General features: G+C 47.2%; 2 protein-coding genes across 2 annotated transcripts in view; both read left to right on the top strand.

The window, feature by feature from the left end:
- The window catches only part of LOC137847016 (uncharacterized), a 257,368-nt gene extending 252,071 nt beyond the window's left edge, over window positions 1-5,297 (top strand). The window contains exon 2 of the mRNA XM_068665232.1: window positions 4,715-5,297. The gene's annotated coding sequence lies outside the window, so the exon portion shown is untranslated. The remainder of the gene's footprint in view (window positions 1-4,714) is intronic.
- Window positions 991-13,650, top strand: LOC137847430 (uncharacterized). Its single transcript, XM_068665703.1, has 2 exons — window positions 991-3,201; window positions 13,475-13,650. The coding sequence occupies exons 1-2, from the start codon at window positions 1,011-1,013 to the stop codon at window positions 13,648-13,650; spliced, it is 2,367 nt and encodes a 788-aa protein (XP_068521804.1). The 5' UTR covers window positions 991-1,010.
- The last annotated feature ends 565 nt before the right edge of the window (window positions 13,651-14,215 follow it).

Here is a 14,215-nt window from a genome sequence, read left to right as displayed (position 1 = left end):
ACCCGAGAGCACCTATAGAGGGTCCCTGTCAGTCATGTGTCTCGCAAAGGCTGCAACAGCATAAATAAAGGCATGGAGGCATATGATTTGCTCAAATGCTTTTTAGAAAACCGCAGCACGCAGGGTATAGACTGCAAAAAGGATTTACCAGGATTATTAGCATATGGAGTAGCACAGGGTTGTTTTATCAATCCGGATACAGTTTTTGAACAAGCAGAGTGGCGCAAATTTGGGGACAAATTGTTTGATGAAGTTATTAATGACAATAAGACTGCTAAAAAATTATCGAAGCCTTGGAAAGCAGTCACTAACGCCTTAGCTATACATCAGGCTGAGCAGAGAGTCGCTGCTGCCGCTACAGAGCGACTGGGATTGCCAGGAAGAGCTGGTAGTGTTAACCCTCAGATGGACGAGGAAATAAGAGAGCAAACATCAGACAGAAAAAACACAAGCCCGTTTACAGACGGTGTTCAACAGAGGCAGAGGATGTGGAACCAAATAGCAAATGAGGCCCTACGTGAGGGTGAACACGAGATAGCTGCACAATTGATTCCAGAGGCCTTCCCGGTAATATACTCACCGCCGGACGCCCAGGGTAATGTTACAGTTAATCTAGTGAATTTGGACTGGAAATTGTTAACTCAGCTGCGGTCCACAGTAAATGACTCAGGTCTGAAAGGTGAACCTACGAGACACATGCTGGACTACATTTGGGGAACAAATATTTTGCTTCCAGGAGACATACGCAACATAATGAAGTTAATTTTGACCCAACACCAGCAGCTCTTATTTAATGCCCATTGGCACGCTGCTTGTCAAGAAGCAGTCGCAGTGATAAGAGCACCGGGGGACCCTTTACATGGGGTCACGCTGGAAGAGTTGATGGGGGTAGGACCGTATTTTAGGACAGAAGCACAGGCATTGCTGGGACCTGATAAAGCCAAGGAATCAATGAGAACGGCCAGAAGAGCATTGGATCGGATAAAGGGGCCGGGGGAATACCTTCCTACATGGGAATCAAACAGGGTAGAGAGGAACCATTTGGGCTTTTTATTGATCGCGTAGCAAATGCCATACAGGCGGCAGGGGTGCCCGATTACCTCAAGGGCATGATATTAAAACAGTGCGCAATTCAGAATAGCAACCCCTCTACCCGCACTATATTAGCTTCCTTACCCGGGACATGGACAATCGAGGAAGGGTTGGAAAGAATGGCTCAGGTACCAGTAGGCCCACAGGCTATGTTAGTAGAGGCAGTAAAGCAATTAGGTGACAGCATGCGAGAACAGGCACAGGCTGTGAAAGAGCATGTTCAGTCTACACAGAGTCAGGTCCTTGCAGCTCTTGCTCCTTTGCAAACCGCCGGTGGTCAAGTACCACCCCCTAGTAACCAATTACCACACCACTGCCGATGTTATCGTTGTGGTGCTTTTGGACACGTGAGACGACACTGCAAAGCTGGGGCAGTATGGTGCTCAAATTGTCAGTCGAACAATCACAAGGAAGCGGCATGTCGACGCAACGTGCCGGGAAACAGCCGGAACAGCGGGAAGAGTCGCAAACGCCTCCCGCGGCCGCTCCACTCCCGGCCCCGGCGCCGGCACCGGCCGGGGCAGCGCGGCCGTGGGCGGCCACCTCTCGGCTGGGGCCAGTCCCGGTCCCTGTGCCCGAAGTTTCCCAAGCCCGCCCCGCCGAGGCGGAGGATGCAGCAGGATGGCGCGGAGCAGGGCGGCTTCCCGTGGCCGGAGCCGCTGCCCGCGGCCGGCCCGGCGCTGCCGTTCCGCTGCCCGCGCTGCGGGGAGCGCGGTCGGTTCGGCCGCGGCGCGCATGTCAGGGCGAAGTTCAACAGGATGGTGGAGGCCGTGGACAAGACGATGGAGAAGCGGCTCGACAGGCTGACCGGGGAGCTGGCCCAGAAGATGGCGGAGCTGCTGGAGGTGCGGGAGGCCTTCGTGCAGCTCTCGCAGAAGAAGCAGGAGGTGCAGCGGAGGGAGCGGGTGCTCAGCAGGCAGGTGGACGTGGCGGTGGAGATGATCGCGGCCTTGAAGCAGCGCCTCAGCGAGTTCGAGGAGGAGGCAGAAAAAGAATTGCGGGGAAAAGCCAGGCTCCAGCACTTCATTGAGAACCTGCTGCAGCACGTGGACCTGGCAGAGAGGCAGCTAGAGTATTACCAAAACCAGCAGATCGCCTGCAGCCGTATAGCAGATGTTACACGCTCTTTCCTAACTAGTAATCATGTGTCTCATCCATTTGTGGTGAATGGTCAGTGGCAAAAAGAAAAGGGGGAGAGTAAGGGGCGGCAAAGACAGAAACGGTACCAGGAGGATGCCACTGACACTGACGGCACAGGTAATAGCAGTAGTATAAGTGACACAGGTGCAGGGCGGCGGGCACCAGTGTCCTGGAAATCTGATGGTGATGAAGACTGCTCAGATGGCAGTGATGAGAGTGCTTGTGTGAAGAAGACGTGTGCTGAATCTGACTTTGTGTGCAACAGTGGTCAGTGTGTGCCAAACAGATGGCAGTGTGATGGGGATCCGGACTGTGAAAATGGGTCTGACGAGAGTGCTGAGCTGTGTCATATGAGAACATGCCGGGTAAATGAAATCAGCTGTGGTCCTCAGTCGACCCAGTGTATCCCAGTGTCGTGGAAATGTGATGGTGAAAGAGACTGTGACAGTGGAAAAGATGAAGAGAATTGTGGCAATGTGACTTGTAGTGCAGCAGAGTCCACATGCAGTAGTGGACAATGTATTTCCAAAAGCTTTGTCTGCAATGGTCAAGGTGACTGCTCCGACCACTCGGATGAATCTTTGGAGCAGTGTGGCCGCCAGCCTGCACCTGTGGTGAAGTGTTATGTGAGTGAGGTGCAGTGCGGCTCAGGTCAAAAAGACTGTGACAGAGATCCTGATTGTAAGGATGGAAGTGATGAAATTAACTGCCCTTCTCGGACCTGCAGGCCAGACCAGTTCAGATGTGAAGATGGGAACTGTGTCCATGGGAGTAGGCAGTGCAGTGGTGTGAGAGACGGTCTGGATGGCACTGATGAAGCAAACTGTAACAATGTTATTCAGTGCTCTGGACCTGGTAAATTCAAGTGCAGAAGTGGAGAATGCATAAATATCAATAAAGTGTGCAATCAACAGAGAGACTGCAAGGACTGGGGTGATGAGCCCCTGAAGGAATGCAACATAAATGAATGTGACTGTCCAGCTGGGTTTGAGTTTGTACACAAGAGAAACTGTGGAGATTTTGATGAATGCCAAAACCCTGGTATCTGTAGTCAAATATGTATCAACCTGAAAAGTGGCTACAAATGTGAACGTAGCCGTGGCTATCAGATGAATCCTGCTACAGGAACCTGGAAAAGGCCATACCGGTACAAAAATACAAATAACACCTGTGATTACAATGACACTGCTAAGCAGGGTTTAGGGGTTCATAGCATGGAGACAAGGGGTAACAACTACAGTGTTTGGAACAATTGTACAGCTTTGGCCTTACCTCCTGATGTTTTTCTGATTTGTGGGGATAGGGCCTGGCAAGGTATCCCTGCAAATGCTATCAGAAGTCCATGTTACTTAGATAAACTCATTGTATTTGCTTCTAGCTTGTTGCAGTTGCATGAAATCACCAGACATAAATGGGCATTGCTTGCACCGGATAGCAATGATAATGTTGAATTGTGTGGGGTTGCAGCTAGAGCGGCATTGGCAATTTTAGTGCTTGGAGTGGCATCTGTGGCCGCACGTAACAACTGCTCGGCTGCAGGGATCGGCTGCAGTGTGGACGCCCCTAGGTGCACCCTGAGCATTTTGTTCGGAGGGGACTCCACTCTCAGCTGCTCACCGCAGGAGCAGACAAAGATCTCCTGTAGCTGCAGACAAACAGTAGGTTTTCAGCTGCTGGAGGGATACTAACTGGAGTATTAATAATTGTATGTGTTATTCTTAAATGTCCAGGTATTTTGTGTTGAAAGTATTTGTGTAAGGGTAAGGATTTAAAACAAAGTGTTGCAAGTCACTTCACGAGGAACACAATGAGAGACAATACTTGTTTGTTTGCTTATCATTCTAAATTATATTCTTGTTGTATGATTGAGGTTGTGGTATGATTGAGAGTGAGATGTGCCAGAGGCCTCTGGGTGTACGAATGTGTTCTGTATGTGTGATTGTACTGTGTATTGTGTGAGAGAGAGCACATTTTAACCATAGTGCAGGTTATTGTTGCCATAGTGCAGGATTCCGGAATATAGCCATAGTACAGGTTATTGTTGCCACAGTGTAGGATCCCGGGATATAACCACAGTGCAGGCTAAAAGCATAGGTAATTGGTGCCGGCAAAAATCATAGAAAAATGGATTTATTAGAAAGATTCAATATGATATCAATCCTTTCAATCAATGGTTCACTGATTTGTTTGAAACAATGCATAGATGGTTACTGGGATTAGTCGAAGGGGCATTAAGGATTCTGTTCATTGTGGTGTCAATCATCATTACACGTAGTATTGTGATAAATGTGGTTAAAGGGTTACTTGCAAAATGTTATAGGGATTTTGAAGTGGTGCCAGGAACAGGTACCCAGTGGATCACTGTAAAGTGGACTGAAGCAGTTTTAGAATCTGCACACGCTGAAGACGACCATGAAGAGGTTCCTGATAATCATTCTGACAATGACATGGGCTGTGACACCTCAAGGACTGTCAAGAACAGCCTTTGATCACCATCAAGTGATTAGGTTTAAGTGTGTTACTATTAAGTTGTGTTGCTTACTATTAAATTGTGTTACCATTAAGTGCTTACAGTAATTGTGGTGTTATTAGGGTTAAGTTGTATAGTTGTGTTATGTTATGTATTCGACATCTGATGTAAAACCAAGTACTGCTTGTACAAAAAGAAAACGGGGGAATTGTTGGGAATTGGCATACAGGACGTGGACATAAGCAACCAGGTGTAGGCCTTAGAAATCTCAGGGCCTGCTGTAGCTGAGCAAACCAAGCTGCCAGAGTAACTGTGAGAAGCTCCCACGGCAATGACTCCCACATTGCCCAATTAAGGAACTCAGAAAATACTGTTACCAGCAGCTGGCCTCAAGGACTAGGTCTACGTGACCGTTAAGCACAAAGGGGGTTGTTTTCCTAACTTCTAATCAAAAGGGGGGTTCTTTTCTTGCAGGTGGTGTTATTTTCTTAACGGTTTGTCTGAGTGCTTTTGACCAATAATCTTGTGTGAAACACTGTCCACCCCTGTAAAGTTCACTATAAAAGTTAGGCTATTCGGGCAATAAAATAGTGAAGCATGATCTGACTCTGCTGGTGTCTGTCGTGCTTTCGTCCGTGCTTCACAACAGCAGAGACTCCCGGTGCACCCAGCGCTGTTTGCTTACCTCTATTCCTTTAATAAATTGTAAACTTTGATTATAGTCCTATTTTGAAGACTGAGCCATTTATAACAACAGCAATTAAGTTTTAATTCCTTTGTTTTAAAGGGTGAGAAATGAATAGGAATAAGCTGATATGCTCACATTAAATACTTTGTATACCTGCACATCTCCGTGTTCTCTTTATTTCCTCCCTGATGTACATATCTTTTTCAGATCATTTTCACTGTCCTTTTCAAACTTTTCTAGAAGATGTCATTAACAACAAGAACAAAAAATGTACATACCTGAATTTATATAAGGTCTAAGGGCTCTTGTGTGTGCATGTTGTGTTTTTTTTTGTATGTATGTTTTGTGTCACAAAGCGCTGAAAAGTGGCAGGGTCACTACACAGGTCAAAGGATACATGGTACGCAATATGGCCATACTTGTAAAGGCCTTCCACTCATCACTTCAATGAACATGAATAAGATTATAAGCCCCTCTCAGATCCACTTTACTAAACCAGGCATTACCGATTTGATGCTCCTCAACAGGCCAGCAGATATCTTAGAGGGAGTTGGCACTGCCAGCTGGGGAGTCCTGACAGCCACTAGTGCTTGCCTAGAATCCTGGCCAAACACTGCTGCTGGTACCCTCAGAGCCCACTGCATCCAACTGGCTGCTGTGCAAGGTTGGGGGAGCAGCAGCATCCCCCACTTCAAACACAGGAAGGTAAATTTGTCTCTCTTTATGAAATGACAGAAAATACCAGCTGTCCCCAAAGCAGCCATCTCCTCTGCAGAGTCCTCAGCAGAGGGAAAAGGGGTCTGGGGAAACCCTGCCCTGATTTGCATTGGTTCCCTGTACTGGGTCTGGCTGGGATGTTAACTTTCCCTGCAGCAACCCATACAGTGCTGTACTCTGCACTTGTAGCTAGAACAGCAGTGGTATCACACCAGTGTTGTGTCTGCTGCTGAGCAGTGCTGGCACAGCATCAGGACTCTCTCTAACCCTCCTAAGGGGTAGGCAAAAAAAGTGAGAAGAGAAACATCACCAGGGCAGCTGACCTAAACCAACCAAAGGGGTATTCCATACCATGTGATGTCACACTCAGCAATAAAAGGTGGAAACAGGAAGAAGAGGGGAGGGGTGGGCTCTCACTGTGAAAACGTCTGTCCTCCTCCCGAACACCGTCTACGTGCGTTGAGGCCCTGCTTCAAGGACGTGGTCAAGCATCGCTCATTTGTGGGAAGTAGAGAGTAATTTCTTTCCTCTGCACTTCCACATAGCCTTTTTTTTTCTGTTTTTTTTTTTTTTTCTGTTTGTTTTTTTTTTTTTTCCCTTTCCCCCTCCCTTTTCCCCTTTCTCTTTTCTTTCCCTTTAGTTAAATTGTTTAGTTAATAATAATCTTTCCTTAAAAATAGTTATTATTGTTTTTTCCCTTTAATTAAATTATCCTTATCTCAACCCGTGAGTTGTTCTTTCCTTTACTTCTTCCCCTCCTCATCTAAGGAGGGGGAGTGAGAGAGCAGTTGTGGTGTTTAGCTGCCTAGCATGGTAAAACCACCACATTCCCCCACCACCGTGCTGCCAGCATGGCTGTTTCCCGTCAAGCAGAGGGAGGTGCCAGGGGAGAGTGTGGACCTCAAGCCGGAGCAGAACCAGGCAAGTGTAGGAGCTGTGCTGCTTCATAAACATTTAATGGCAGCCTGCAAATCTGACGGTGCCAACCCCTTTGGCTTCCTTTCTATGGACATTTCTGGCCAGAGGGGTAACAAAAGGCCATCCCTGCAATTCAGCTCCGATGACATATACAGGAAATCCATGTTGTACCTTGCCACGCTCTGCCCCCTCCAGCACAGATTGAGCAGGGTGTTAGATAAAGAGCTTGAGGCACAAATTCCCCCAAGGAAATTGTTAACTTTCCTGGCAGCAGCCCATACAGTGCCGTACTCTGTACTTGTAGCTGGAACAGCAGTGTTATCACACCTACGGCCTTCCTCCCAAAGACCACTGCCCACATCCCGAAGACCCCGGCCCACAATTCTTGGAAAGCTTTGCGCAAGCGCAAGGACTGATAAGCTAATTAGCATATGAAGCGAGGCTAGGCGGGGTTAGGTAATGAATATGTATAGGCGCTAATAGAATATTCATTGTTTCATTGTATAAATATGAGATAGTTTGTCACAAGATCCCCCGTGCATCCAGCGCTGCAATAAAGAATATACCACTTAAGGAAATTTCGGCTTTGATCTTTAAATCACTTGTATTTATTTATTTATTACTATTCCTTACTAGTTACTGTCCCTTGTTTCAATTTCCACACAAATCTTTTTACTGCAGGTTTTTACTATCTTTTCCTAATCTTTCCAAATGTCCCAGTTCTCTGGGATTAAACTCTTCTTCCCACATACAAACTTTACTATTTCGGATTACTAATGAGGTCCATTCCAATCACAAATCCTCTGGACTTTGGGAAAACACCTGAAGCATTCAGACTTCCATCTTCTAGACAAATATTACCACCTTTTCCACAAAATTTACATTTCAACAGGACTGAATTTCAAGCCGAATGCCAATTTTTCTCATGCACTTTGTTAGGAAGCCCATACAAAACAAGGAATCACTCCTGTGCATCCCTCAATATGGGGGTTTAAAAGGTATTGACGCCTAAAAAAATTTGATCTCCCAGTTCTTACCAAATTCCCAGGGCTCAAGCCCGAACCACCAAAGAAATGACTCTCTCCGTTCTACCGCTTTGATAATCAGTCAGCCCCTTCCCCCCAGTGCTTGGGAAAATGACCAAACACCACAGCAAATATACCAAAACTTCTAAACTGTTACTTAGATAATGCTCCCGCCTTTCTTCTTGTCACACTCAAAGCATTTAAGAGCAAAAATAGGATCACAAGATACACTGCCAGGCCCATATATTGGGCAACACCAATGAAAACTTGGATAAAACAGCACTTTTCAGTCTGTTATATATGGAGTGGTAATTCCTGTCGAGAAAATGGTTGATATTAATAAAGGGGGAGATTTGAGAGTGTGGCCATGAGGGTTGGAAAGCCCTGTGGTTGAGATAACATTAGACTCTTAAAGATGAGGCCATCAGGAATGTAAAAGAGTTTAGAGGGAACAAAGAAGGGTGATTGAGGTGACAGCTTGCCATCTGGGGTTGCTTGTTCTCCAGCTGGTCTCTTGTTCTCCAGCCTTAAGGTATGGATGTTTCTGGGTGTTTGCTGTTGTTGTTACATTCAAAGTTGATTGACCAATGAAAAGTTGTTTTGAAAAGAACTGCTGTGGAGAGAAGGATATAAGAGGGGAGCCTGCCCTCAAAATTAAAAAAAAAAAAAGAGGCAACACAATGTGATGAAATTATGTCATAAATAAAGAAGCAAAAAGAAGGAATGAAAAGGAACAGGCTAGCAGAAAGGAGACCAGGACGGGAACAGGCACATTGATTGCCTCATGAAGATAGGTTCGGCCAAACTCAGCAAACTGCTCAGAGAAGCTCATACAGAAAGTCGCTGGAAATAGACACACCAGAGCTGGGAAGAAGCTCAAGCTGAGAGAAGAGGACCCGCACACAATAATGCCCCTCACTGGTAAGCAGCTGCGCATTATGGGGAATCATACGCCCTTAGAAACAAAGACTGTCCTGGTAACCTTACATCTCATTCTCCTTCTTAACAATCGGACAGTTATGATCCTGAAACATGGGACCAAATTGAGGTCAAGGTGTGGGACTCTGCAACTAAAAATGACAAGGTTGCAGTGGGATTGATTGGCACCTGGCAAGCAATCTCTGAGGCCTTAAACAGACATGTGGAGCCGCAATCACAAACCTGTGGTTTACCAGTCAGTGAGGGAGCTGTGGGCTCCTTTACTGATCCAACTGCTATGCCATTGGCCTCTCTGCTGCTACAGCCATCGAAGGCCTTTGCTGTTATGCTCCCTGTTGACCTGAACGTGCCTTTTGACCGAGGCCCTATTGGCCTTGAAAAGGAGATGGATATGCTTTTCTTCAATCCGGGAAGAATGGGATACATAAGGCCTGAAGGCTGAGTTGCTTGACAGAGCGAGACATATTGTTCAAAAGGAATGGAAAATGGACACTGTTGTTTGTAATCAAGAAAAGGAATGGAAAATGGAGACTGCTAAGTCATGCAACTTAAAGGATTGTTTGTTACCTTTTCTGAATGTGCATATGTATAGGTGTACTCAATTTTAGTAAGTTATGGAACTTAAAGGATTGTTTGTTACCTTTCCTGATTGTACGTATGTAAAGGAATACTCGTGTTTAGTATGTAAAGCAATGTTCTATATATTTAGAATGTTTGGTGTTTGTGTGGGCGTGTTGGTGGAGCGTAGACTCCTTGCACACCCAGCGCTGTTTACTTGCCTTTTATAGCTTTTAAATATTTCTTTTATAAATATTAATAAATTCAGATTGAGTTGAGACTTCATTTATAACATGGAGAATATGGAACCGCAGATCGGAACTCCGCAGCTGCATCGCAGCGATGCTTTATCTCACTCATGCAGCACAATCATGCAATCGCACAGAGAGGCCTCTAGCACATTCATACCACAAGAATATATTATAGAATGATAGCCAACCAAACAAGTGTTATATATGGAGTGGTAATTCGTGTCGAGAAAATGGTTGATATTAATAAAGAAGGGGGAGATGTGGGAGTGTGGTGATGGGGGTCAGAAAGCCCCCTGGTTGGTAATAACATCAGACTCTTAATGATGAGATCATCAGGAATGTAAAGAGTTTAGAGGGAACAAAGAAGGGTGACTGAGGAGACACCTTGCCTTCTGGGGTTGCTTGTTTTCCCCTCTGTTAAGGCACAGAAGTTGCTGGGGGGGTTTTCTGGTTAGAACTGTTAACATTTATTGTTTAATGTTATATGATAATAATATTATTAGTGTGGTTTCAAGGGTTAACGAAACGCGAGAAAAGCAATCACGTTTTGTTGCTTTTGGGACCCTTGTGGTGGGCAGAGCATGTGCAGAAGAAGAGGGAGACAGTCAAAGCCGCTCCTGCAGTCTGGATGACATCTAGGAACAAAAGGTTGCTAATCACAGAATCACAGAATCACAGAATTTCTAGGAGACCTCAAGATCATCGAGTCCAACCTCTGACCTAACACTAACAGTTCTCCACTAAACCATATCCCTAAGCTCTACATCTAAACTTCTTTTAAAGACTTCCAGGGATGGTGACTCCACCACTTCCCTGGGCAGCCTGTTCCAATGCCTAACAACCCTTTCGGTAAAGAAGTTCTTCCTAACATCCAACCTAAAACTCCCCCGGCGCAACTTTAGGCCATTCCCCCTCGTCCTGTCACCAGGCACGTGGGAGAACAGACCAGCCCCCACCTGTACTGGGTCTGGCTGGAATGTTAACTTTCCCGACAGCAGCCCATACAGTGCCGTACTCTATACTTGTAGCTGGAACAGCAGAGTTATCACACCAGTGTTGTGTCTACTGCTGAACAGCAGTGGCACAGCATTGGGCCTTTCTCTAACCCTCCTAGGGGGTGGACAAAAAGTGAGGAGAGAAACATCACTAGGGCAGCTGACCTAAACCAATCAAAGGGATATTCCATACCATGCGATGTCACACTCAGCAATAAAAGGTGGAAACAGGAAGAAGAGGGGAGGGGTGGGCTCTCGTTGGGAAAACGTCGGTCCTCCTCTCAAATACCGTCTACGTGCATTGAGGCCCTGCTTCAAGGACGTGGTCAATCATCGCTCATTTGTGGGAAGTAGAGAGTAAATTATTTCCTCTGCACTTCCATATAGCCTTCATTTATTTTGTTTGTTTGTTTTCCTCCCTTCTTTTTATTTTTCCTTTCCCTCTCTCTTTTTCCCCTTTCCCTTTTTATTTCCCTTTAGTTAAATTGTCCTTATCTCAACCCGTGAGTTGTTCTTTGCTTTACTTCTCCCCCTCCTCATCTAAAGGAGGGGGAGTGAGAGAGCGGTTGTGGGGTTTAGCTGTCCAGCACGGTAAAACCACCACAGAAATCCACCAACTTCACAAGCAAGGAGGTAGAATCATCCAAAGTCCCATCTTCTCAAGCATGCAAAGACTGAGGCCACTGCAAGGTCTTGCCCCCCAAACAGAACAAAAGAAAGCTAACATTTGCACATTCACTGGGAAAAGCACTATCCTAACCCTCCAAGGAAAGTTTTTGCCCTTTGGCCAGTTTGGGTCACCTGTCCTGGGTCTGTCACCTCCCAGCTCCTGCTGTATGCCCAGCCTGCCCGCTGGCAGGACAGAGCGAGAAGTTGAAAATTCCTTGGCTTGGTGTAAGCACTGCTCTGCAACAATTAAACCATCAGCATGTTATCAGCACTCTTCTCATCCTAATCCAAAACATAGAACCCTACCAACTACTAGGAGGAAAATTAACTCTCTCCTAGCTGAAACCAGGACATCTATCCACCCCTTATTCCATACCATTTGTGTCATGCTCAGGTTCCACTCTTTCCAATACATTCAAGTTAATCACCATTTTTATCTATGGTACATAGAATGCCCACTGAGTTTGTATAGTCCGTGACTGACTTTTGGCTCCATCTGTCACAGCAGTCCTTCAGGGCAGAAGAGATGGTGAGTGATGTTCGATCATTGCACGCTGAAGCTCATTCTTGTTCCATCACATCTCTGTGCTGGTCCATTTCTGTCAAAATTCATTCATTATTATCTGCGCGGCTGTTACTGTGATACCATTAATAGGACACTGACATATAGCAATCATGGTAGTGATGACATACAGCATTATATAATAATTGTCGATGTGATCAGCTCCGGGGAAGATGCGTTCTGCAGCGGGGCAGGGGATCGAGACAGGCAGGGCTTTCTTTTCCAGCATCGAGGCCACTCGAAGCAGCGGAGGGGGCCTCCAGGAGCCAGCAGCCCTCGTGAGGGAGGCTGACGAGGCATAGGCGGAGCCAGCAGCGCCCCCTCCCCGGCCGTTCAAAAGCAGCCCCGAGGGAGCAGGAGCGACCAGGAGCGCATCGAGCAGGACAGGCAAACAGGGCGTGGCGCGTCAGAAGGACAAGGCGTAGCAGTTTGCGTGGCAATTTGCGCAGGCAGGGCTAGCCAGGGAGGGCCCCTCACAACACTTTTGCACTGGTCTTTCCCATCCGTACAAAAAAAAAAAAAAAGTATCCTGCTTGCAAAGAGCCTGGCCATGGTATCAACCAGGCAGAAAACCATGGCCTCTGCATCTCTTGCGGCCTTTCCAGTCACAGCCACAGTCACCAATGTGGCTACTCAGACAGAGGGCTCAGGGAAACACACTGCCATACAAGTCTTGGGCTGCAGGGTGTGCTTGAGTCTCCTGTCCGTGTCCGACAGCAGCTGCGAGGGGTATGCCTTTGGGACATGTGCCCAGGTTGAAGAGCTGCTCAAACAGGTAGCAGAGCTTCGGGAGGAGGTGAGCAGGCTCAGGAGCATCAGGGAGTTGGAGAGGGAAATTGACTGGTGGAGGTGTACTCTACCCTCTCTGAGACAGACTCATGAGCCTGCCGCAGCACAAGTGTCTCCTGCCATGCAGAAGACGAAAGTCCCCTCATCCCGCCAGGCAGCAGGAGGAGGCCTAGGCCAAGAGGGGGAATGGAGTCAGGTTCCTGTTGAGGGTGGTAGGCGAGCCCTGCCCCTGCCCACCTCACCTTCCCATCTACCCTTATGTAACAGGTATGAGGATCTAGAACACCACAGTCAGAACAATGAAGGAGATGAAAGCCCGTCCCAGTTGGAGAGGGTGCCTAAGGCAAGGCAACCTACCCCCCGCATTGCTACATCATCTCTCAAGAAAGAAGAGTTATTGTCATGGGGGACCCCTTCTGAAAGGGACAGAGGGCCCAATATGCCGACCGGACCCAACCCACAAGGAAGTCTGTTGCCTCCCCGGGGCTCAGGTGAGAGACCGCTAAGAAAGTCTACTACTACCCGCTACTGGTCTTTTAGGCTGGTAATGATAAGGTAGCAAGAAGAAGTCCGAGAGCAATCAAAAGGGACTTTAGGGCTTTGGGGCAACTACTTAAAGGATCAGGGGCACAGGTTGTGTTTGCCTCTGTCCTTCCGGTAGGGGGGATCGATGCTGACAAGCGGGCTCACCACATTAACACATGGCTACGGGACTGCTGCAACCGGCAGAACTTTGGGTTCTTCGATCATGGGAAGGTCTATGTTACGCCAAGCCTGCTGTCACCAGATGAGATGCGCCTCTCTCAGAGAAGGGTAAGGACTTTGGCTGATAGATAGGGCTTTAAACTAGAGTTGAAGGGGGAAGGGTATACAACTAGGCATGCTGTTGATGAGCTAAGGGATGGTGCGCTAGAATCAGAGGGACTGTATGCCAGTGAGGTCCTTCGCTCGGCTCCACAAGATGCTGCGTGTAGGGAGGTGCATTTGAAGTGCTTCTACACAAACACATGCAGTATGAGGAATAAAATGGATGAACTAGGAGTCTTGTCCCAGTCCCACAGCTACGACATCATCGGCATAAGTGAAACCTGGTGGGATGAGTCCTGTGGCTGGTGTGCTGCAATAGATGGTTACAGGCTCTTCAGGAGGGACAGGCAGGGTAGGCGGGGTGGCAATGTATGCGAAGCATGGGCTGGACTGCGTGGAACTTCAAGTTGGAGATGGCAAAGTTGAGAGCCTCTGGGAAGGATTAAGGGATGAACAAATAAAGGGGATGTCATAGTGGGAGTCTATTACAGACCACCCGGCCAGGACGACAACACCGATGAATTATTCTTTGCAGAACTAAGAGATGCCTGGAGATCAACTCCCCTTGTCCTTATGGGGGATTTCAACTTGCCAG

This window comes from Anas acuta, chromosome W (assembly GCF_963932015.1).
Source record: "Anas acuta chromosome W, bAnaAcu1.1, whole genome shotgun sequence".
NCBI lineage: Eukaryota > Metazoa > Chordata > Aves > Anseriformes > Anatidae > Anas > Anas acuta.
The sequence above is the reverse complement of the archived record's forward strand: the minus strand, read 5'-3'. Positions and strand labels throughout refer to the sequence as shown.

Excerpts from the sequence above, each read along its gene's own strand:
- LOC137847430 (XM_068665703.1), top strand. The coding sequence starts at position 1,011 with ATGGGAATCAAACAGGGTAGAGAGGAACCATTTGGGCTTTTTATTGAT. Across the intron at positions 3,202-13,474 it reads GGAATGCAACATAAATGAAT|GGGGGATCGATGCTGACAAG; the intron begins GTGACTGTCCAG and ends TCCTTCCGGTAG.